At 43.4% G+C, this 26,367-nt stretch overlaps 1 protein-coding gene across 13 annotated transcripts in view; it reads left to right on the top strand.

Annotated features, from left to right (window-relative positions):
* The window catches only part of TENM1 (teneurin transmembrane protein 1), a 1,181,603-nt gene that overhangs the window by 751,503 nt on the left and 403,733 nt on the right, over positions 1–26,367 (top strand). For 11 of the 13 annotated variants that reach the window (XM_074324280.1, XM_074324286.1, XM_074324289.1 and 8 more), the window contains one exon: positions 2,184–2,336. The exons of 1 other annotated variant lie outside the window; for it this stretch is intronic. In XM_074324280.1, the coding sequence (XP_074180381.1) occupies positions 2,184–2,336 (153 nt within the window). The remainder of the gene's footprint in view (positions 1–2,183; positions 2,337–26,367) is intronic. One more of the 13 variants, XM_074324285.1, reaches the window with a different exon arrangement.

The following is a 26,367-nucleotide window of genomic DNA, read 5'->3' as shown; positions in this document are numbered from 1 at the left end:
CATACACTGTTGGTGGGAATGCAGATTGGTGCAGGCACTATGGAAGGCAGTGTGGAGGTTCCTCAAAAAATTATGAATAGAATTACCATATGACCCAGCAATCCCTCTCCAAAAAATCTGAAAACATTATATATAAATACACGTGTGCTCCAATGTTCATTGCAGCTTTGTTTGTGGTGGCCAAGACATGGAAACAACCAAAATGTCCTTCGATAGATGAATGGATAAAGAAGTTGTGGTATATATACACAATGGAATACTATTCGGTGGTAAGAAAAGATGAAATAGGACCATTTGTGACAACATGGATGGATCTTGAGAGTGTAATGCTAAGTGAAATAAGTCAGACAGAAAAAGCAGAGAACCCTATGATTTCACTGATATGTGGTATATAAACCAAAAACAACAAAAGAACAAGACAAAGAAATGAGAAACAAAAACTCATAGACACAGACAATAGTTTAATGGTTACCAGAGGGTAAGGGGGGAACGGGGTGGGAGATGAGGGTAAGGGAGATCAAATATATGGTGATGGAAGGAGAACTGACTCTGGGTGATGAACACACAATGGGATTTATAGATGATGTGATACAGAATTGCACACCTGAAATCTATGTAATTTTACTAACAATCGTCACCCCAATAAACTTTTAAAAAATCAAAATATCTAAGCATGGCATTCAATTTCCTCCACAATATGGCCCTAATCTAGCTTTCCAGCCTTAACTTTCACTACCATCTATATATATAGCTGAACTCAAGCCTACCCTGGCAATTTCTTTTGCCTCAAAGACTTCCGGTGTTTTAGAAAGTCATTTTTTTGGTATAACCTGCCCCTTCGTCACACACCCTTGTCAAAGCCCTACACATCCTTCAAGGTCCATCTCTAATCCTACTTCCTTCATTAAATCATCTCTGATCAGCCCAGCCAATTTTAATCTATTGTTTCTTTAAACCATTTTTTTAAAAAACAAAAATTTACTTTTCCTCATATGGCAAACATCACACATGTTCATTGTAAAAAATATAGATAATACAGAAATCAGAAAGAAGAAAATTAAAACCTTCTATACTGTTATCATGTTGTTATATATCCTTCCAACGCTTTCTCCAGACATAACACATTTACACACACACACACATACACACACACACACTATATATATATATATATATATATATATATATATATATATATATATATATATATAGATTGTACTATTCATACTGTTTAGTAGCCTGATGTTTTTCATTTGCTAAATTATAAATATTCCCCATGCCATGACATAGTCTTCTCCAACGTGATTTACTATCCATGTAATCTTGTATTATTTGTATATTACCAGTTATTTAATTAACCTCTTTTTGATGAATATTTAGATTGATCATAACTTTCTACTAGTTTTTAAATATGACAGTGAAATGCCTTGTAGTTTGGGATATATTCATAGTTGATTCCTAGAAATTGAATTGTTGGTTAGAAGGGTAAGCCAAATTTTTAAGTGTTTTTTTAAAAAAAATGCTGCCACATTGCCTTCCCAAAAGTTGATATTTTTATACCTTCATCAAAAGTGCATGATAATACCCATTTTCCTACATGCTGATCAACACTGAGTGTTTTTTTAATACTCTGATAGCAATTTGAACCTGTATCATGTCAATTATTTTGCATTATATTATAGTTCATAGTTCTTTTATACTTATATTACTACTAACTCCTACCCTAATAGGCATCTAGATTTTAACATCTGCAGCAGCTATCATAGGCCCTTATGCATACTAGGCACTCAGGAAATATTTTCTGAATTGAATTGAATCAGAGCCATAGTGAAGGTCTCCCATGAACTTGTGATAACCTGTCCACCATTACTCTGCAGTTTCCATATGCAAACTAGAGTTAATGACTAAGGGAGATGAAAAGGGAAGGGTCACAGCACTGAGAAGCAGAATCCAATCCTGCTGTAGTGGTTTAATATTCTAACTTCTAATCCTGTCACTAGGATAGCTTAAGTCTCAAAATTTTAGCAACAGCTACTTAGAAAAGTAGCTGCTACATATGTGATGTAGTAGCTTGGCCTAACTAAAAGAAAACTGATCATGACATTTTTAGGTACAAAGGGACAGCTGGTTTAGAGACCTCAGCGAGTCTGGAATAAGTTGGTATATGGCTTGTTTTCTTGCAGCAGTACATTTGTTCGGCCTGACTTGGCAGTTGCAACCAGTTGAAGGACAGCTCTATGAAAATGGAGTTAGCAAGGGGAACAGAGGTACCGAATCCATGGATACTACTTACTCTCCAATTGGAGGAAAAGTTTCCGATAAATCAGAGAAAAAAGGTACAGTGATCAAAGTGATGGATTGATTATTGATTACTTTTCTTCTAATATGGTCATTAGAACCAAATCTGGAATGGGTTAGCTTCACATTAAATGTCATGATCACGTGAAAGCAGTACTCTATGTGGACAGAATAAATACATGTAAATGTTTTGTGAAAGCAAATTTTCCTTTCTCTAGTGCCTTGAGTATAAGCTAATTAAACTTTTCAAATACATCAGCAATTTTGAACATACATAAATATTTACAGGATGGAGATTTCAATACAATGGAAATTGCATTTCACATACAACTACCCTGAAGCAACATGAGATTTTGATTAAGTTTTCGGTGTCTAAGCCCAGCATTTATATATATCATTTTACAAAGGGTGTATGGAAATTTATTCAGTTTATAATGAGAAAAAGCCTTTTATGCTTAACATTAGGGTGAATGTTTATGTCAAAGTGTGGGAACATGAATTTTTTTTTTAGTCGGGGGACATGAATTCTTCCTAGTTGGGGAAAAGAATAAAGCACTTTGAGTACTGAATTGTGAAATTTACACAACATAAGCTTAAACTGCCTGACTTATGTACAATAAATGCCACAGTGCTGGTGCTCCCAACATCTTATTCACATTGAATGACCTTATATATGACCTTTGCAAGCATTGAAAATAGCTGGAAGTCTGTATTATAATTTCTCTTGAAATAGGATTCAGTATAGAGGGACTCAAGCCATGTTCAATTCAAAAAGTAGAAATTAAAAACAAAATGTACAGCAAGCGTTATCCTAAATATTTTTAGGAGATCATATATAAACAGATGAATGAATGAATGAATGAATGAATGAATGAATGAATGAATAAATGAAAGACCCAAATCTTAATCTTAAAAAGCCTACAATTTTATATGGTAGTAAGATAGTTTTATTTTGGTTCACTAGTTGCAAATAAGATATTTTGTTTTATAATTATTTGGGTTACTACTTGTTACTTGTGTTTTTAGTTTCTTTTGGGGGGGGTCGTTTGTGGCTTTTGTTCTGTTTTGTTTTTGTTTGCTTTTGTAAAGGTAACTTTGCTTTGGTCTATGCATCAGTAAAAATTAATGCTTAGCGTTCCAAGAAACCGTGGTTTGTTTTAGTTTTCAATTCAAGATGAAATTTGCTTTACATTCTTGTTTAGAAATATTGTTTCTATCCTGGGCTGACCTTTCCTAGCCTGTTGCTGCTGAGAGAGGCTGAGGGTAGTACAAGGGTCACAGATAGCAGAAGAAAAAGTTCTGAATACACTAGGACTTAGACTTTTTCTCCCTTTCCTGCTCTCCCATTATTAAATTCCTCTATATTTACAAGCATAAGAGCCACCATTTGGTATCATATGCCTAGGGGTTTCTTACCATTCACACTGAATATCACAAATTATCTGTTTAAGGAAAATGAAACATGCAAGACATCGAAGGTCATCACATAGTGGTGAAGCAGTTCAGAACAGGCCTCCCCAAGATGTGCTATCTTGGCATGTGGATCATTTTGAGCTGAAGGTAGTTGAGATCCTGCAGGCTCAAGAGAAAGTTTTACCTCTCCCTAAAAGAAAGTTATTTGTGGCCTTGCTCACAATAAGAGTTATTGCCAGAAATAATTTTTGTGACCTGTCTATAGGGCAAGGCAAGTTTCTAATTACTGAACATCTGCTCTCCTTATCATCCTGTGAATTACCCTCCTCTCTTCTGAAGTATCAGGACATCTTACCTCATCCCTTAGCTCAGAATGTCGTATATACCATGTTTTCCTTTTCTGTCTCTCAACTTATCCTGTATGTGGGGTCTCAGACGTACGTATATAATTAAATTTTGTTATTTTCTCTTGTAAATACGTGTCATGTAAACTTGATTATGAGATGAGCCGAAAGAACCTAGAAGGGTAGAGGAAAATTTCTTCCTCCCTCAACAGTTGTCATCAGAGCATATTCATTTCTGCATTGTAATTCATATCTCTCTAATTCTTTTCCACTAAGTAGTTTGAAGTTGATAACTAAAATTTAGTAAATATTTACCACATGCTAATTGCTCCAGTCACTTAACATGTATTATGTTATGAAGGTAACTTTATGGTTCTCAATTTCCGAATGAGAAACAGAGGCCCCCAGGTGTTAAAAAGCTTTCTCAACGTCATAGAGCTAGAAACTGGTGGTTTGATTCCAGAGCCTAATCTTTTAACTTTTACACTACATTGAAATTCATACACAGAACACATATGAAAACCACAAAAGACAGTTTCCACAATGAAAGTGAAGTCCTAGAGACTATTCATGATATATTTTAGAGAAATTCTGTATACCTATATTTTAATGTGTGGTGACAGTTTTCATAAATGAAAAATGTTTTTAAATTTCTGCTCAATTATAACAACTAACATGCCAAACCAATTTCAATTTAATACTTTATTAAGAAAAATTATTGACTTAATGTCATATGTACCAAGTTGTTATGCTAAACTGACTTTCTATGGAAGTCTCAACAAAACTTAAACTATAACTACATATTACACTTCTGTTATATTAGGTTTTTACTGCATATTACTTACCAAGTAGAAATATATCTCCTTTTTTATAATGTCATGTGTGTACTAAACCAGACGTTGCATAAAAAGCAGTACAGTGTAAGGCCATTTTCAAATGGTCAGACATTTCCTTTCATGATTTTCTAGCGTCACACACCCTATAAATACCATTCTGGAAGCTTGTTTTAGTGATGCTGTATTCATTAAAATATGAAACTGAAAACCACATAATTCATTTTACATTGCTTTCCTTAGTCTTCTAGAGGATTGGTCATTATAGCACTGTGGTTAAGAGCCTGGACTATGGAGTCATACAGATCTGGCTTTAAATACTGATTCTCAGTATTACATCACAGAAATGGCAGTATGGGGAGTGCTTCTTGAAATCTCCCCTGAAATTTACAAAAAAATTGAGCAGCTATAATTCAACAAAGCCTCCCTGTGTGGCACACCTGAGAGAGCCACAAACCAAATCATCTAAAGGTGGGCAAATTGGGCAAGTGGAGGAGGAGGGATGGGAGAAGTTCAGAGATGGGGGAAAGGATGCAGACCAGAACTTAGAGCTCCCTGTAGTCTGAACCATATCACAGTCACAGGAGAGGGAAGAATTCAGACTGCTAGTGCACCCCTTATTGCCCACAGTCCCACTTGAGGGATCAACGTATAAAATGGCTGAATTCAACACTCACAACAGAGACCCTAGAGCAAAGACTGAGGGAAGAACGGTGGTTTAAACCTCACTGCCAAGCAGAGGACGGAAGACATAGACATGGAGCCTGGCTGACTCCTCCCCACCCTACCAGAGCTAGGCCCACCTCCACCATCCCACTGCAGGAAGCAGACTCCAGAAGAAACAGTAGCAGTGCCAGATTAAAGAACAGAATATTTACAGCTCTGAGAACTACAGCCTCGCAACCACAGACTCACAGCGCAACCAATTTTGGTGAAAAAGAATGAACTGTAGGAAAAAGGGCACTGAGTTCATAGTTGCCATTGCTCAGAGCCACCTCTTAGAACCAACACTGCCCCCACCCCCAACTATCTGGGTGGATCCCTGAAGGGACAACCAGAGCTGCTGAGACACACAGACTCTGAATCAGGTTGCAGGAAGAATAGTGGGACATCAGAAGCTCTCCACATCACTCCACAGATGCGGTGACCTGAGAACCAGGAGACCTGCTCACAGAGGAGAAGCCCGCTTTCCAGGGAACCTCCCCATTTGTTCAGAACCTGGAACAGTGCAAGAGAAAATATAAAGGCTGCAGTAGAACAGAAAATAAAACATTCCACCAACACCTACTGGAAGGCAAAAGAACGACCTCTTCCTATCAACATGTTGCAGAAACCACTCCTGTAGATGTCTAGGAAGAGAAATAGTAAACCCATAATCGCCATGAATAACCAAGGCAACAAGATAGCTCAGAAAGAAAGTGAAAAATCTCCAGAAAAGGCACTTAAAGATACAGAAATATGTGACTTAAATGACAGAGAATTCAAGATTGCAGTTCTGAAAAAACTCAACAAGATGCAAGAAAACACAGACAGGCAGTTTAATGTACTCAGAAACACAATCAACGAACAAAATGAACATTTTACCAAAGATATTGAAATTTTAAAAAAGAACCAAAGAGAAATTGTGGAGATTAAGAAATCAATAAAAGAAATGAAGAATCAAATAGCCAGCATGGGTAATAGAAATGACCAGGTAGAGGAAAGAATCAGTGACACAGAAGATAGAAATCTGAAAATGACACAGATGGAAGAAGAGAGAGACTTGAGAGTTAAAACAAAAGAAATGAAAGAACTCTACAAGAGCTTTCTGACTCCATCAGAAAGAGCAATATAAGAATAATGGGCATACCAGAAGGAGAAGAAAGGGAGAAGGGAACAGAGAGTATATTCAAACAAATAGTTAACGAGAACTTCCCAAACTTATGGAAAGAACTGCATCCTTGAATCCAAGAAGCAAATAGAACACCTAATTACCTCAATCCCAACAAGCCTTCTCCAAGGCACATTGTACTGAAGCTGTCAAAAATTAAGGACAAAGAAAGAATCCTGAACGCAGCCAGGAAAAAGAATACAGTGACCTACAATGGAATGCCCATTAGATTATCATCAGATTTTTCAGCAGAAACTCTACAAGCCAGGAGGAAGTGGAATCAAATATTCAAACTATTGAAAAAGAGAATTTCTGATCCAATGGTAATACATCCAAGAAAGATGTCCTTTAGATATAATGGAGGAATAAAGATCTTTACAGACATACAGAAGCTGAGGGAATTTTCTAACACACGACTTGGATTATAAGAAATACTGGTTACCAGAGGGTAAGGGGGGTAGGGGGCGGGAGATGAGGGTAAGGGGGATCAAATATATGGTGATGGAAGGAAAACTGACTCTGGGTGGTGAGCACACAATGGGATTTATAGATGATGTACTACAGAATTGTACACCTGAAATCTATGTAATTTTACTAACAATTGTCACCCCAATACATTTAAAAAATAAATTAAAAAAAAAAAAAAAGAAATACTGAAGGAGGCTATTCGACCTCAAACAAAAAAATCAAAAGAATACAAAACTAGGGCCGGCTTGGTGGCTCAGGAGGTTAGAGCTCCATGCTCCTAACTCTGCAGGCTGCCGGTTCGATTCCCTCATGGGCCAGTGGGTTCTCAACCACAAGGTTGCCGGTTCAACTCCTTGAGTCCGGCAAGGGATGGTGGGCTCTGCCCCCTGCAACTAAGATTGAACACGGCACCTGAGCTGCTGCTGAGCTCCAGGATGGCTCAGTTGGTTGGAGTGTGTCCTCTCAACCACAAGGTTGCTGGTTTGACTCCCGCAAGGGATGGTGGGCTGTGCCCCCTGCAACTAGAAACGGCAACTGGACCTGGAGCTGAGCTGCGTCCTCCACAACTAAGATTGAAAGGACAACAACTTGACTTGGAAAAAAGTCCTGGAAGTACACACTGTTCCCCAATAAAGTCCTGTTCCCCTTAAAAAATAAAAAACTCAAAAAAAAAATACAAAACCATAAGTACTATTACAAACAGACAGACAGAAATAGGAAATGGCAACCCCTACACCAAATAGGACACAATACAATTAAAGAGTGTAAAGAGGGGGAAAAAAGAGGAAAAAGACAACTTGATACTGCAGTGCACACATCAACTCACAGTATAAATAGGGATAATTTGTGACAGCAGAAACATAAAAGGGGAGAGAGTAAAGGTCTGAACCAGCAAAGGGGGGGATGGAGAAAGAAAGCCTGCTGAAGAAAAAGGAATACTGTAAATATGAAACTTTCTTTTAAATAAACTTAATGATAACGACTCAAAAAAAATCAGGACCTGAAATATATAACTAAAAAAAAGAAAAAACAGAGATGAAAATTCATAAAATACCACCACACCGAAATAACAGACAGCAACAAAAAGGCAAAGAAACAATGGAGACACCGAGCCACCAGAAATCAAAAGATAGAATGATAGGAAATCCTCATATATCAATAATCACCCTAAATATAAATGGACTGAACTCTCCAATAAAAAGGCACAGAGTAGCAGATTGGATAAAAAAACTGAACCCAAACATATGCTGTCTCCAAGAGACACATCTCAGCTATAAGAACAAATATAGACTCAAAGTGAAAGAGTGGAAACTGACACTCCAAGCAAAAGATATTCAGAGAAAAGGAGGCATAGTCATATTTATATCAGATGAAATAGACATCAGGATTAAAAAATGTAACAAGGGACAAAGATGAACATTTCATAATGATTAAGGAGACTGTACAACAAGAAGACATAAGAGTCATCAATATTTATGCCCCCAATCAGCAAGCACTGAAATATACACAACAACTACTAAAAGGACTAAAGGGAGAAATTGACCAAAACACAATTACAGTAGAGGACCTAAATACATCATTGACAGCTATGAATAGATAATCCAAAGAGAAAATGAATCAAGGACTTCCGGAAAAATGGCGGAGTGAGGTGAGCCTCTGTAAAGCTCCCCTGGAATTTACAAAGAATCAAACAACAAAAACTCCACAAAGGACTCCCTGCACAGCAGACAGGCAAGACGAAGAGGCCCACTACTGACTGAAATCACCTACAGGTGGGAGATTCGCGCGAGTGGAGGGAGGAGGAAAGGGAGAAGTGCGCGGAGACGGAGCCGCACGGGCGCAGGACGCAGACCTAGCTCAGTGCTCCCAGCTCGCTGCTTCCTGAAACTACCGCAGCTGCGGGAGAGGGAAGAACTCGGACTGCTAGGGCTCCGCCAGGGCTCCACAGGGCTGAGGGGACAGCATATAACACGGCTGAACCCAACACTCACGGGAGAGACCTCGGAGAAAAGACTGAGGGAAAAAGGCTGAAAATGGTGGTTTAAGCCCTCACTGCCGAGCAGAGAACGGAGCCTTAGGCACTGAGACTAGCCTCCCCCTCCCTCCCCTCCCAGAGCTCGCCACGCCCCCACCTGCCCGGTGCTAGAAGTGGAACAGTAGCAGTGTCAGATCAAAACAACAGAAAATTTGCTGTTTTGAGAACTGTGGACCGCAAACAAATTCACAGCCCAACTAGTTCCAGCAAAGGGGAGAGACCTGTGGAAGCAGGACCGGCTGTGGTGGTGGTCGCTGCCATTGCTCTGGGCCTCCTCTCACAACTCACCCCGCCCCTGACCCCACCTATCTGGGCGGATCCCTGCAGGAGTAAACAGAACTGCTGAAACATACGGGCTCTGAATCAGGAGCTGGGAGAGCTTTGGAACATCAAAAGCTCTCCGCATACACACCGGGACACTGCGCCCTGTGACCTAGACGAACTACTAACAGAGGAGAAGCCCGTCTCCCAGGGAATCCCCCCATTGTGTGAGAAGTTGGAATAGTGCAGAGAAAACATAGCACTACAGTGTGGGAGAAGAAAAATAAGTTGCAGTTGGAGAAATAATAAAACATTCTACCAACAAGTACTGGCAAACAAAAGAAAGACCGCTTTCTATCAACCTGTTGCAGAAGTCACTCCTGTAGATGTCTAGGAAGAGAAATAGTAAACCAGTAATCGCCATGAATAACCAAGGCAACAAGATAGCTCAGAAAGAAAGTGAAAAATCTCCAGAGAAGGCACTTAAAGATACAGAAATATGTGACTTAAATGACAGAGAATTCAAGATTGTAGTTCTGAAACATCCCAACGAGATACAAGAAAACACAGATAGGCAGTTAAATGAACTCAGAAACTCAATCAAAGAACAGCATGAGCATTTTCCGAAAGAGATTGAAATCTTAAAAAGAACCAAATAGAATTTCTGGAGATTAAGAACTCAATAGAAGAAATTAAGAATGAAATAACCAGCTTAGGTAGTAGAGTTGACCAGATGGAGGAAAGAATCAGTGACATCGAAGATAGAAACCTGGAAATGACACAGATAGAAGAAGAAAGAGACTTGAGACTTAAAAGAAATGAAAGAACTCTACAAGAACTTTCTGACTCCATCAGAAAGAGCAATATAAGAATAATGGGCATACCAGAAGGAGAAGAAAGAGAGAAGGAACAGAGAATATATTCAAACAAATTGTCGATGAGAACTTCCCAAATTTGTGGACAGAACTGGACCCTCGAATCCAAGAAGCAAATAGAACACCTAGTTACCTCAATCCCAACAGGCCTTCTCCAAGGCACATTGTATTGAAGCTGTCTAAAATCAACGACAAAGAAAGAATCCTCAAGGCAGCCAGGGAAAAGAAGACGGTAACTTACAAAGGAAAGCCCATTAGATTATCATCAGATTTTTCAGCAGAAACTCTACAAGCCAGGAGGGAGTGGAACCAAATATTCAAACTATTGAAAGAGAGAAATCATGAGCCAAGAATAATATATCCAGCAAAGATATCCTTTAGATATGAAGGAGGAATAAAGACCTTTCCAGACATACAGAAGCTGAGGGAATTTTCTAATACACGACCTGCACTACAAGAAATACTAAAGGAGGCTATTCGACCACCATCAACAGGGACAATTTGTGGCAACCAAAACTCAAAAAGGGGAGAGTAAAGGCCTGAACGGAATATGGGAATGGAGAAAGTAAGCGTGCTGAAGAAAATGGAATACTCTAAATATCAAACTTTCTTTTACATAAACTTAAGGGTAACCACTCAAAATAAATCCAGAATTGAAATATATACTGAAATAAAAGAAGAAACAGAGGGAAACATCATAGAATACCACCACACAGAAATAATAGACAACAACAAAAAGGCAAAGAAACAATGGAGACACAGCCTTACCAGAAAACTAAAGAGAGAATGACAGGAAATCCTCACATATCAATAATCACCCTAAATGGAAATGGACTGAACTCACCAATAAAAAGGCACAGAGTACCAGATTGGATCAAAAACTAAACCCAACCATATGCTGTCTCCAAGAGACACATCTCAGCTACAAGGACAAGCATAGACTCAAAGTGAAAGGGTGGAAATTGACACTCCAAGCAAATGGTACCCAGAGAAAATCAGGTGTAGCCATAATGATATCAGATGAAACAGACTTCAAGGTGAAAAAGATAACAAGAGACAAAGATGGACATTTCATAATGGTGAAGGGACTGTACAACAAGAAGACATAACAGTCATCAATATTTATGCCCCCAATCAGGGAGCACCGAAATACACCAAGCAACTACTAACACAACTAAAGGGAGAAATTGACCAAAACACAATTATACTAGGGGACTTAAATACATCATTGACAGCTATGGATAGATCATCCAAACAGAAAATAAATAACGAAATAGTAGCCCTAAATGACACATTAGATGAAATGGACATAATTGACATTTATAGAGCACTTCATCCTAAAACATCAGACTATACATTCTTTTCTAGTGTACATGGAATATTCTCAAGGATAGACCATATATTGGGACATAAAATCAGTCTCAACAAATTTAAGAAGATTGAAATCATACCATGCATATTCTCTGATCACAAGGCTTTGAATTTGCATATCAACTGCAAAAAGAATTCAGGAAAAACCAGAAATATGTGGATATTAAACAACATGCTTTTAAAGAATGACTGGGTCAAGGAAGAAATAAGAGGAGAGATCAAAAGATACATAGAAAAAAATGACAATGGAAATGCATCCTGTGAATATTATTGGGATGCAGTGAAAGAAGTAATAAGAGGGAAATTTATATCATTATAGACAAGGGAATTAAAAGCTGAAATAAATATGTGGGACTATATCAAACTGAAAAGCTTCTGCACAGCAAAAGATACCATCAACAAAATAAAGACACAACAAACCGAATGGGAGAAGATTTTTGCAAACAATGCCTGTGGTAAGGGGCTAATATCCAAAATATATAAGGAACTCATACAACTCAACAACAAAAAAAATGCACACAAATAATCCAATTAAAAAATAGGTTGGCGACCTGAATAGACATTTCTCCAAAGAGGACACACAGATGGCCGATAGACATATAAAAAGATGCTCAACATCACTAATCATCAGAGAAACGCAAATAGAAACCACAATGAGATATCACCTCACACCAGTTAGAATGACTATAATCAACAAGACAAACCATAACAAGTGTTGGAGAGGCTGTGGAGAAAAAACGAACCCTCATACACTGTTGGTGGGAATGCAGATTGCTATAGCCGCTATGGAAGGTAGTTTGGACATTCTGCAAAAAATTACGAATAGAATTACCATAGGACCCAGCAATCCCTCTCCTGGGTATCTACCCCAAAAATCTGAAAACATTTATACATAAAGACACGTGTGCTCCAATGTTCATTGCAGCTTTTCTACGGAGTCCAAGCCATGGAAACAACCAAAGTGTCTTTCAATAGATGATTGGATAAAGAAGGTGTGGTTTATGTATACAATGGAGTACTACTCTGTCAAAAGATAGATGACATAGTACCATTTGCGACAACATGGATTGATCTTGAGATTATTATGCTAAGTGAAAAAAGTCAGATAGAAAAAGTTAAACAGAAACTCATAGACACAGACAATAGTTTAGTGGTTACCAGAGGGTAAGGGGTGTGGGGGGTGGGGGGTTGGAGATGAAGGTACGGGGGATCAAATATATGGTGATGGAAGGAGAACTGACTCTGGGTGATGAACACACAATGGGATTTATAGATGATATAATACAGAATTGTACACCTGAAATCTATGTAATTTTACTAACAATTGTCACCCCAATAAATTTAATTTAAAAAAAATGACAAAAAAAAAAAGAAAAAGTTGAGTACCATATGACTTCACTGATATGTGGGATATAAAACCGAAAGCAATAAGGAACAAGACAAACAAAGAAACAAAACGTCATAGACACAGACAATAGTTTAGTGGTTACAAGAGGGTAAAGGGGATGGGGGTGGTAGATGAGTGTAAATGGGATCAAATATGGTGATGGAAGAAGTGACTCTGGGTGGTGAACACACAATGTGATATATAGATGATTTATTACAGAATTGCACACTTGAACCCTATGTAATTTTCCTAACCATTGTCACCCCATTAAATTTTAATTAAAAAAAAAATACTGATTTTGGCATTTACTGGCTCTGCAACTCAGGAAGTTAATTCACACAAGCTCCCTGAACTAGTGTCCTCATCTGTAAGCACATGGATGACAATAATAGTACCTGTCTCCTAAGGTGGTCATGAAGAACAAGTGATACAATGGAAGTAAAGCATACAGCACAGTACTAAACTCATTGTTTAACTTAGCAGTAAATATTATTGGGTCAAATGACTGGAAAATTACCTTGAATTTATTGATGTCCTACTAGGTACTACAGACCTTACGTTCAAACTGGTATGTACTTTTCCATGAATAATGGAAAAGCCTTTCTAGGATTTAGATGTTTCTCTCTGTCGTGCGGGGGACCCTGCTCGCTGCGCCATTTGTCGTGCAGGGAGACCTGCAGAGTCTCTGGTCCCGCTCCCCATACAAGAACGCAGGATATGGTGAGGCCAAAAAGGAACACCCACGGAGCCATAGGTAGGGGAGTCATACCACTATATTCTCTCTGGCGGCACTATACTCTCACTGGAGGCTGGATCCACACTGTCCGCAAACCGCCATCCACACTTGCCAGCCCAGCCGCCATCTTCTTGCTAGCCCCATTCTTTCTCTCCTTCTTCTCCTTCTAGCATAGCCACAGCAGTTATATTAGTGGCCAATGGCTCACTGGTTACAGCTGACGGCCAACTAGCCACAGCTGATGGCCATGCAATCACAGTTGGCCATTTACTACCTGAGCCAGCACCTGTCTATGTGAGGCCGAGAGCCTGGAAACTACTCTCTGGGGCTCCGCCCCCACACTCCACCCCTACAGGCTCTCGCCTCACAATCTACGCGACAAGCGTCTTCCGCGAGGGGACCTGTGCGAGGAGCCTGGGGGTGAATGCAATATCCTGGACACAGCCAGGCTCTCTCAGGGCACCACCAGTACTCCTGGGCACTGCCAGACTTCCTGGACTTCTTAGGGTACCACCAGTTTCCCCGGGCACAGCTAGGATTTCTCAGGGCACTGCCACTTTCTCTGGGAACAGCCACACTTCCTGGACACAGCCAGGGCTTTCAGGGCACTGCCACTCTCTCTGGGAACAGCCCGACTTCCTGGGCACAGCCAGGGTACCTTCAGGGCTCAGCCAGACTTCCTGGACTCAGCCAGGGCTCTCAGGGCACTGCCACTCTCTCTGGGAACAGCCCGACTTCCTGGGCACAGCCAGGGTGTCTTCAGGGCTCAGCCAAACTTCCTGGACACAGCCAGGGCTCTCAGGGCACTGCCACTCTCTCTGGGAACAGCCCGACTTCCTGGGCACAGCCAGGGTACCTTCAGGGCTCAGCCAAACTTCCTGGACACAGCCAGGTCTCTCAGGGCACTGCCACTCTCTCTGGGAACAGCCCGACTTCCTGGGCACAGCCAGGGTATCTTCAGGGCTCAGCCAGACCTCTCAGCGCACTGCCACTCTCTCTGTGCCTCTCAGGGTACCCTGCTGGAACAACAGCGACTCACAATCAAGGTGCTTACATATTCTCAATGGCGGCCAGTCAAGAGACAAAAGCAAATATCCCCCAGTTCCACTACATGGTGGTGTGTTCCCAAACAAACAGTCAAGCGGTCCATTAAATTAGGGATGGAAGGCAATTCCCCATAGTCCATAGTCATTCACCAGGGCTGTCCTGGGGGTGAGGGATGACCTTGACCTCACCCTCATCTCCCATGGAGGACTCAGCAAGCGTTACCTCCTGGGACTACAAGTCCTGCATCCGGGCTGCCTGAGCAGGAACTTCCCCGGCCCACAGGGCTGCAATGACCTTCGCTTTCTCCAGCCTGTGCTGGTTGGGGAACCGTCCACATCTTTCCACCTCTCCACGGGGCTCCATCTCTCCAGCAGCTGCATGGCTTTTCCTGTGCTGGTGGGAGAACCGTCCACGTCCTCCCACCCCTCCACGGGGGTCCAGGTCTCCGGCAGCTGCTCCTCCTGGTCTTCCTGAGACTGAGTGTTCATACACACAAACTGCTCCACCGTCCTTCGGGGAGCTTTGGCCGGCACCATACCCTGCTCGCTGCGCCATTTGTCGTGCGGGGGACCCTGCTCGCTGCGCCATTTGTCGTGCAGGGAGACCTGCAGGGTCTCTGGTCCCGCTCCCCATACAAGAACGCAGGATATGGTGAGGCCAAAAAGGAACACCCACGGAGCCATAGGTAGGGGAGTCATACCACTATATTCTCTCTGGCGGCACTATACTCTCACTGGAGGCTGGATCCACACTGTCCGCAAACCGCCATCCACACTTGCCAGCCCAGCCGCCATCTTCTTGCTAGCCCCATTCTTTCTCTCCTTCTTCTCCCTCTAGCACAGCCACAGCAGTTATATTAGTGGCCAATGGCTCACTGGTTACAGCTGACGGCCAACTAGCCACAGCTGATGGCCATGCAATCACAGTTGGCCATTTACTACCTGAGCCAGCACCTGTCTATGTGAGGCCGAGAGCCTGGAAACTACTCTCTGGGGCTCCGCCCCCACACTCTCTTTAAAGAGAAACCTCACTTTACTTACTATTTTAACATTATTCTTTATTAATTGTGATCACCTTCATTGTCAAAGTGATACATAAGTAGAGTAGCATTTTAAAAATAGTCAAATTCTACTGAAATTGGTTCCCCATTAACAGTAGTTATATGTATCTGCTTCTCATTAGAAAATTAAATAACTTTTTTGCCCATAGTTTTCCAAATGAGAGAAAAAAACAACAACATTTGATTTTAGACATTTAGTATTGTTACCAGAGAGTGGGCCCTTCTCGGTGCAGTGTCCAGGTTCTTGGCGTCTCAAGCAAAGAATTCAACTTTTTGACACAGAAATATAGTGGTGAAAAAATACATTATTAGAAGAGATAGTACACTCCAAAGAAATAGGAGTGGACCCGAACAGCAGAGAAGGCTCAAGGGCCCAAGGTGGCATTATTACCGTGTTTCCCCGAAAATAAGACCTAGCCGGACAATCAGCTCTAATGCGCCTTTTGGAGCAAAAATTAATATAAGACCTGGTCTTATTTTACTATAATATAAGATCGGGTCTTATAATATAATATAATTTAATGTAATATAATATAGCATAGCATAGCATAGCATAGCATAATATAATATAATACATGGTCTTATATTTATTTTTGCTCCAAAAGATGCAATAGAGCTGATTGTCCAGCTAGGTCTTATTTTCAGAGAAACAGGGTAGGAGAAAAAGTACACTCCAAAGGATTTGCAGCGGTCCCCTGAGCAAAAGCAAGGCTCAAAATGTTCAAAGGGGCTTGGACTGGTGAGGACTTGGAGTTTTTTATCCTTTTTTTCTCTAGAATGGGCTATTCCTTTCCAGGCGTAGGACCACTTTATTGACACCTGTGATTGACATGAGACTATTACCTCATCTTTTTAGACTGTGCATGTTCCTTCCTGGAATTCAGTCTGTTATAATAATATTAATGAACTTCCAGGCATATGTATGATATTATGATGGTATAATGACGCCCAGGTGAAATGAAGGTCGTTGTGGCCTTTACTGTGCAGGTGTGAGTGGCCAGTTTAATCTAGTTGGGTCTTTTGTACAAGTTTGTTCCTCATAGGGGTAGATAATTACAATGAAAAGGGGAAGTTTTGGGTGGAGAGGGGATGTCTTTTGGGTGGTTGCATTCTGTGGGTTATGCAGGAATGCAGAGACCTGATGCCTATCTCTAATTTCCCACCTTGTTTTCCCCTTGAGAAACATGATCCGCATAAAATCTCTATGTGAAGTTGAGGGACAGAAGGTCTTTTCTTCTGTATCTGCTTCCTGCTGGATAGGGGCATAGAGCTGTCCCTACCTATTGGGGGATTCACGGAACTCTCGCCCTATCTGATCTCAGATGAGAGGAAGGGGTCTTGAGATCTGCCTAGAAGACCATGTTGGCTTCTTTGGTTGCAACTGGCAATCTTGCTGCGGTATCCTCTGTATCCTCAAGGCCCCTGAAAAAGGAAAAATAGATTTTAATTAATAAATCCGTTAGCTCTATAGAGCCTGTGGCCATTCAACCAGTCATTCAGGTGTCGTTAGTTGTCCAGAAGTTAGGCCGGGAATGGGTAGGAGAGAACATTAGGCTTCAATGATTATAATCAACAAGCATAAATCACAAGTTTCAGGGCAATTATCTAAAGCAGGGGGTAGGAGCTAACCTTTTTATAGGAAAGAAAACAAAGTTTTTCAGTGAGGGGGTGGGTACTCAATGGCCCGTATCAGTATGATAACATTTTCTTGTTGAAATTTATTTGAATAATTTGAATTTAATTTCCGAAAGAAGACATAAATCACAACCACATGTTGGAGTCTACCAGAAAAATCACTTGTCAGTTGTTCAATGAACATTTATAGAATTGAAAGCGTTGTATTGAAACTGTCCCTACTACCTTAAAAACTTACAAACTTGTCATAACTGACTCTGTAACTAGTAAACATTGTGTAACAGCTACTTTAAACAGAGCAGCAGTTATTAACAATTAATAAAAGATATATCCCTAAAACTAAGTCATTTAATGTCCATAAATTAAATTAAAATTAATTGCAACATAATATTTCAACAAATGTAAAATGTTAAAATCTTAAAGATTAGCAAATCCAACATCCTTATTTAAAAGTGAAGAAACTGAGGTCCAGAAGAGTCAAGAACACAGAGAGAACTGGGACAAGAACCTAGGACTCATGGTTCCACCTCTTCTTCTTTTTTTTTTTAATCTGTTCTTATAACATAAGACAGACTAAACATATAAATTGTGTCAGGGTCGGGGAACCTTCCCCTCTTAGTTTTTTTGGCTGGTCCAATAATTCAAATGATATGCAAAAGATTAACAGGAAAAAAAATCAAGTTTTAATACACGAGCATGGGAAATTCAAATAAGCATGAAAATTCCAAGGGTAGTAAAGCAAAGTGAGGTATAAATGTCATTCAGAATTAAAGATGGGCAGTAAGATAATTCACCAGGAGAGGAAAATAGTTAATGTTTAGTAAACACATGTATATTGGGCCATCTTTAAACAGTGGGACGCAGAGAGGATTTTGATCAAATGTGCCTTCTACATTCCTCCCTTTTTATCCATATCAGGTCTTTCAGCAGGTCCTAGAAAAGAGGACCTTGTGTTTGACCTTGTCACAGGTAAATAAAGAGGTCATATGTGATTCTTATGGGAGTCCTGAGAGAATGGATGGAGAGCCTTACCTAATAAGTCTTATGGGAAAGGATTTTAAAACTTGGTTATTTTGGTTTTTGTTTGTTTTGCAATGGCTGTTTACTAAAACAGAAAAGGGTGACAGGACTTCTGGGGAAAAACCAAAAGGTTAGGTGTGTTGCAGGAGCTAAGTGATGCCTCATTCCAGGGAGTCCTAGAAAAGGGGTCTTGACCAGTGAGTTCTTGGCAGCACACAGGAAAAAATACAAGCAAAGCAGAAATAAAAGTAAAGCAAGGATCAGATTATTTAAGCAGAGGAAAAGAAAGATGCAGACTACTCCATAGACAGAGTAGCAGCTCTCCAGTTGGAGATTAATCCTATTATTGGTGCCCCTTTAATTAGGTGCTGTACATTCAAATTAATGGGAGGAATATTTAAGGATTTTTCTGGCAAAGGGTGTAGATTACTCGAAGGGCTCTGGCAGCCATTTTGTCTTTCCTTTTCTGACAATGGCGGTGCAGGGTGTGTCTTTTATCATGCAAATGTATTGTAATGAGTGTTTCATGAGTCTTAGGGTGACTGCTAGGTGAAATCCATCGCCATGGCCTTGTTAGTTTTAGCTGGCCACAGCTGGTGTTAGGTTGGCTCCCAGACGACTAACCGTCCATCCTTCCTTCAGGTCTGGTTATAAGCTTCAGAAGGGTGGAGATTTCTTGCCCCACAGCCAGCCTGTCCCCCAAAGCCTGCCTTTCATCTACCTCAGGGGCATTTCTTAACCAACACTCCATCAGGAGCATATCCCTTTTGTAAGGTGTAACATTGTATCTGAATGAGGAGGGAGTTTATCAGGTAGTTGAATTCCACAGTAGAGCACTAGGAACAAGAAGGATGGGCAGAAAGATGGAGAACTAAGGGATACTAAAGACAGCCTTTCCTCCTTTACAATTTTTGCAAAAGGCTGGAGTCTGGGTGGGTTGAGTCTTGGAAGTAAGGTGTGTGAGCCTAGGGGAGCTGGAAGAAGATGCATGGAGCCAAAGGCAAAGTAAACATACTTTATTCAGGCTTATGGGGCTCACTCAGCCCCATCACTGGATACAGCCAGCAGACACCGTCATGTCTCAGCTGCCCACCTTGTGAAACAGCCAGACACCTTTATACCATATAAAGCCAAAGGTAGCGTACAGCCAGGGTGCTTACAAAAGAGTATATTTTTAGGATGGACGGTGCCTGTGCTGCATTCCATCGTGTCAGACAGGCATGTCACCAGGTCAGGGGTAGTATTTCATTCTACTGTCTCGGACTGGCAAGTCACCGGGTCAGGGCCAGAAGCTGGTCGGGGAGGGAGACTGATCAAGGCTATTTTCCCTACACCCCATCCCTTCAGGGTTCCTCACCGGCCAGCTAGTCTCCTCTAGCTTGGGCCCTTGCTGCAGACCTCTTTGCTAACAGGGCAGAGCCCTGCACCCAGAGGCAGCAACAGTAATACAATGAATAGCAGAAGGCCACTAGGAGACAAGCCCCATCCCTCAACAGGGCAAAGGCCCATCTCCAAGAGGAGGAGCGTTGAGCTCACCATTCTCACAGGGGGTCTCCTGTCTGGTGCTGAATGCCAGTAGTCTCTCCTGCCAGGGCAGACGGTACCTGGCTTACATTTTTCTTATTATCAGCAATGCATACACAGCAGTGAGCATGCACAATGGCATAGGGGCCTTCCTGGGCAGCAGTTAAAATGTCCAAAGCCATCTGATTTTGGAGGACTACCTTTCTCATCTGGTCTATTTCCTCTGTCAGGGGGCCCAGAGCCCAGTGGGTTTGGTTGAGAGCTCGAGCACTGTGCTCAGCAAGCGCAGTTACTTGTGTTTCCACCACAAGACAACTGGCTTGTGGACTCAGAATAGCCAAGGGTTAAAACCACTCAGGTGTCATCTTAACACAGTGGTGCCTGGGTTTAAAGGACTCCCAATTTTGGGGTCAACTTTCTAGTGTGGGTCTTACACTAGCTGGAAGGTATGGCCACCCCCATGTATAAAGCCCTGTCCTCTGGGCAGGAAGGTAGGACCAGCCATATGAGCCACAAACCCACAGGCTCCCATCAGGGGCAAAGGTGGTTGGGGCCAACCTCTCTTGCTTTTAGCCATTCCACCATACACGACCCTCAGGGACTCAGATTGTGTTCTGACATAGGGCCGCAGGCACCCAACTTATGTCTCTGGTGTCAGTCTGTCGTTCCAAACACAGAGGAATGACCTGGGTAAGCTCTATACCTTCACTCATGAGCCATTCCCACCCATCCCACACTGCATGACCCAGTCACAGCTTGGTATGGTTTCTCTGTGCCCTAATAGAGGAGAGGACGTGTCGCCTGGTTGTATTCAGCCCGCCTTTTGAGGATTCCATCCTCGCAAACAAGTCCAGTTTTCTGCGGTAGCTGGATAGATAAGTCATGGCAATCCCACCACTGTGCTAACTGAAAACTCTGTCAAAATCCAATAGCTGGAGACATAGGTGTGGCATAGGTGTGGACCCAGTCCACCATGGTATTGGTCCACAGGCACCTATGGGCAGAAAGAAACAGTAGTCATAGGAGCCAACAATGGCAAATCACTCCCATCTGGGAGGATACATGCTAGCTTTCTGTCCTGAGAGAAGAGGGTTGCTGCTACCGGCACCTTTCCTGGTTTGCGGTACCAGAACTGTACAGCAGTGCTTGGAGTCCCTTGTGTGGTTTCAACATGTAACAGAATAGGGGACCCATGATAGACCACAGTGAGAGCACAAAATTCTCTCACAAAATTGTCCAAATGTCACAGCCTCCGTATACCACAGTCATCTGCGGTGGCCACTCAGCCATCACCCCTGGAATTACTTGCAAATTGTGGGTCACACCAGCTCCCCATGGATCTATCAGGCCCAACCAATGACACTGGGGGCTTTTGACCTGCCAGGGTCAACTCCATTGCAGTCATTCTCCTGCTTTCAAGCATGTGGGTGCTGATAACAGGATGTTTCCATTTCTACCCTATCCTGGCTGTAACAGGGTCTCACTGGTTACTCATAGAACTTGTAGTTCTATGGGAGCGGCTGTCCGATGCAACAGAGCTTCTACTGGTGAGGGCCCGCCCTTTCGTGGTCTCTCGTTCCAGCTTCTCAAAATGTCCCACAGACACAAGGCCCAGTCGTGCATCATGGGAGGGTATTTCGACACCCGAAGGCCTTGTTTCAACAGGCCATTATAACGTTCGGTCATGCCAGCTTCCTGTGAATTGTATGGGGCGTGCAACAACCATTGTATGTCCATCCTAGCAGCCCATTGCTGCACTTCTTGCCCCGTAAAGTGAGTACCCCTGTCACTTTTAATGACCTACGGGCGCCCATAGAGGGCACACAGCCATGTGAAAGCAGCCACCGTATGCCACTGGTCTGCAACCAGACACGGCCAAGCAAACAATAACCCTGTAGCAGTGACTACTGCTGTGAACAAGTAAGTGACATTCCGGGCTTTGGGCAGGGGTCTTATGTAATCTACCTGCCAGCTAGTTAGGGGTACCCTCCCTCGCATGATCTTCTGTGTCTCCCAAGGGGGTTTTTGCTGTCGAGGGCTGTCCTGGGCACAAACGACACAGTCATGGCAGGCATCAGCTATCTCCTACCATTTCAAGGGCAGACCCTAGCATCTGCTCACCTGCTACACGGTTTGGCTTCCAGCATGCTGCAACCTCCTATGCAGCCAATGGGCCACATCAATGGCAGGGGCCCGTTCTAACCCCACATCAGTGGCACCGGACCCCTGCTAAGGCATCTGCTTCATCATTACTTGGGGATGTTAAGGGGGAATCACCTGTGACATGCATTATGGTCATCTCCTTTCCCTGCCCTAGATCCCAGAGGTCTTGCCACATGGCTTAAGCCCACAGCAGCTGGTGTACTACCAACAAGTTTTGGTGCTTCCACGTGGGAAGCCACAATGTCAGGCCCTGAAACACTGCTCAGCTGTCTGTACAAATAACCAGGGACCCAGGCTCATGGCTGATTATCATCCATACAGCCCGTAACTCAGCCCATTGACTACTCTGACCCACCCCAGTATCAAACCAAATGGTGTTTGTTTTGAGCTGCACACCAATAGCTGTCCAAACGGCAGTGGCTCCCCGACTGGAGCCAACAGTATACCAGGCATCTTCAGGTACTGGGGGCTGTCCTTCTCTGTAGTGTGAGGGCTCCAAGTCCTCCCCGCTAGGCAGAGCACTTGGCACAGCCTGGGCTACAAGCTCCACATGCCCCAGGACCTGTTGTAGCTCTGTGCTCAAAGGGCTTGAACTGAGGGTGCTACATTACTCCAAGTAGGCCCCCCACTTGGCGAGGGTGGTGGTCTGTGCCACTCCCATTTTGAGTCCTTGAGTCCAAGTGTGGACCCACCCCTGGATGGGATAGGTTGTGCAAACCAACACCCGTGCTGTTCCTGTGATGGCTTCTGTGGCCACCAAAGCTGCATACACAGCAGCCAGTTTTTTTTTCTCTATCAGGGAGTAGCAGACTTCCACTCCTTTCCACAGTTGGTACCAGAACCCCACTGGTGACTGGAGATGCTCCTGCTGTTGCCAGAGGCCCCAGCTATACCCCTCTTGGGTTACGTGAACATCAATTTGAAATGGGCAACTACCTGTAGTACCTGTGCCTATTGTACTGCCCGTTTAGTGGAAACAAATGTCTGCTCTATAGCCTCTGTCCAATCTCATGAGGCACCATGGAATGTAAGGGTCTTGTTATCTTTGCTAAATGGGATATAAACACTAGCCAATACCCCAGCAGACCTAAATATACTTGTAGTTGGAAGACCTTTGTCAGTTCAAGGAAATGTCTGTATATTCTCAATAACAGTTTTTGATATGACCTTTGTCTTACCCGACCACACAACACCCAAAACTTTGACAGATAAGCCAGGGCCCTAGACCTTTTCCTTGTTCACTGCCCAACCACATGACTTCAGGTGGCAGAAGAGAGAGGGAGCTGCTTGCTCTAGATCTGGAAGAGAATCAGATGTTAGTAAAACACCATCCACATGGTGAAACAGGGCCACAGAGGATGGGTGTTCCCAATGTGCCAAATCTTGGGCTACAAGCCCATGGCAAATAGTGGGGCTATGCAAATATCCTTGCGGGAGGGATTGAAAGGTCCACTGACGCCTGTCCCAAGTGAAGACAAACAGCTCTTGACTTTCAGGTGTAATGTCAACAGAGAAGAAGGTGTTTGCCAGATCCACTACATAGTGATATGTTCCCAAGTGTACAGTCAAGTGATCCATCAAATCATGAATTGAAGGCACTGCAGCATGCAGAGGTGGCGTCACCTTATTCAATTCCCTATAGTCCACAGTCATTCGCCAAGTCCTATCCGGTTTCTTCACTGACCATACTGGGGAGTTAAAGGGACTGTGCGTTGGTCTCACAATGTGTGCTTTCTCCAGCTCTAAAATTGTGTGGCCAATCTCCTCATGCCACTCCGGCAGGCGATACTGTCATGCTGTCACCATATGCCAGGGCTGTGGCAACACTTGAGGAGGGTGGTGAGCATGCCCACGTGTCACTGCTTTCGCCACCTGGATTCAGAGGTGGAACTCTCTGACCGAAGTCTGTAAGCTGAGGCCATGTAGCACATCCACCCCTAGAATATATTCCGGAACAGGGGAGACATACACCGTGTAGGTACAAGGTGGGGTTGGGTGGGGGGAGCCTTCCTATACCCAGTGGTAAGGAAATGGCTTTCACCTTCACAGTCTTTCCCCCATAGCTGTCAATGCAGATTACTTGTCCGGGAAACAGTTCTGGGTTACCATCAATAAGGCTGCATTCTGCGTCAGTGTCAACCAGGGCCAAATCCCTCTGCATATTAGAAGGAAACCAATGCATGAACAGTTCCACGTAGGGCCTCCGATCCCTGCCCGTCCCATCCAACCGACCGGGTACCTTGCCCCCCCGCCCCCCAGTCAAACTGGAAGAAGCTAGCCTCTGGTGGTCGCATGAACTCCTAGAGGGACACGGATTGCACTTTACCGGACTTCCCCTTAGGGTTTTGCCAGAATTGATGTTCTGAACGTAACTGTTTCCACAGTTCCAACAAGACCACATTGGGTTTCAGTCTATTTTTTCCTGATCAACCTCCGCTGCTAGGAGGTCTTTCCACATTTGCATGTGTGTTACCCTTTGGGGCCCTCGGGCTCGCCCCCATACTTCTACTTTGGACTTCCTTGTCTTAACTTCTCGGACCTCACGTCCTAACTTTCCCTGCCACCAGCCGTCCACATCTCCCAGGGTGGCCATGGCAGTTGTGACTTCGTGAATCCCCCGCCCCCCATAGGGTGCAAGGATAGCAACAAAGGACCCAAAGGCATTTGCAGGGGCAGTCTCCAAAACCAAATCTCTCATGCTAGTCATAAAACACTCATCATCTGGCCCATGCGTGTTAGGGTCAAACATAGCATGTGTCATACCCATTTCATGGATGAATTGCACAATTCGGTGTATGATTGCCATTTGTTCACAGTCTCGGGCAACTCGCCTGCATTTTCCCACACTTTGTGTACCGCAACAGCGAGCCACTCCATTAAGGAGTGGTTGCCCTGGCCTTGAACTAAGCTATGGCAATTTTTCAGCCATTGCCGTAGAGATGGGTACACCATCCCGGAAGTTAGCTTTTCCATTTTGCCTGGGGAGCAGAGAATGCTGTCTGCTTCCTCATCCCACAAGCACCGCAGCCAAGCAGGCAGTGGCTTGCCGGGGCATTGCCAGCATTGCTTCCCCAAGTCTCCCAATGCCGTGGGAGTCTAGGGAGTGTAAGCTGTGAACTCAGTCACTGCTGGGTTGTTGGCAGCAACATCCCCGGGCCACAAAGGTTGTTCATGTCTTACCTTTTGCTGCACAATGGGCCAAACTCAGGGGTGTGGGACATCTTCAGCCTCCCCAACATCCTCTGTCGGGAACTCTGGGGCAGCATCTGCTTCAAACCCCCCACTACAGAGGGCCTCCTCAAGCTGACGGACTTGGGCTTCCAGCACGTCCTCCTGAGACTGCAAGTCCCGCACTTGGGCCACTTCAGTGAGCACTTTCTCTTTAGTGCGATGCAGCACAGTGAGGTACATCCAGCCCACATGGCTAGCAGCACCTCTTGCTTTTTCCAGCAACTGCTCAGTTAAAACTTGCAAGGTTTTTTCTACACTGGCCGGAGAATGATCCATGTCTTCCCACCCATCCATGGGGGCCAGCTCCTGAGAACAGCAGCCACTGGGTACCACACACTGTGTGGGGGCCACATGCTCTCCTGCTTAGACTCTCTTACCTGACCAAGACCCTGCCCACTGCACCAGGTATCCGGGTGGGTTGAGTTTTGGTGGTAAGTTGTGTGCGCCTCAGGGAGCTGGAAGAAGATGCATGGAGCTGAAGGCAAAGTAGACATACTTTGTTCAGGCTTATGGGGCTCAATCAGCCCCATTGCTGGATACAGCCAGCAGCCCCCATTGTGTCTCAGCTGCCCACCTTGTGAAACAGCCGGATACCTTTATAACATACAAAGCCAAAGGTGGCGTACAGCCAGGGTGCTTACAAAATAGTCTGTTTTTAGGATGGACGGTACCTGTGCTGCATTACATCGTGTCAGACCAGCATGTCACCAGGTCAGGGCTAGTATTGCATTCTATGGTCTCAGACCCGCAGATCAGATCAGGGCAAGCAGCTGGTTGAGGAGGAAGCCTGAAAAAG

This window comes from Rhinolophus sinicus, chromosome X (assembly GCF_036562045.2).
Source record: "Rhinolophus sinicus isolate RSC01 chromosome X, ASM3656204v1, whole genome shotgun sequence".
In the NCBI taxonomy this organism is placed as follows: Eukaryota; Metazoa; Chordata; class Mammalia; order Chiroptera; family Rhinolophidae; genus Rhinolophus; species Rhinolophus sinicus.
The sequence above is the reverse complement of the archived record's forward strand: the minus strand, read 5'-3'. Positions and strand labels throughout refer to the sequence as shown.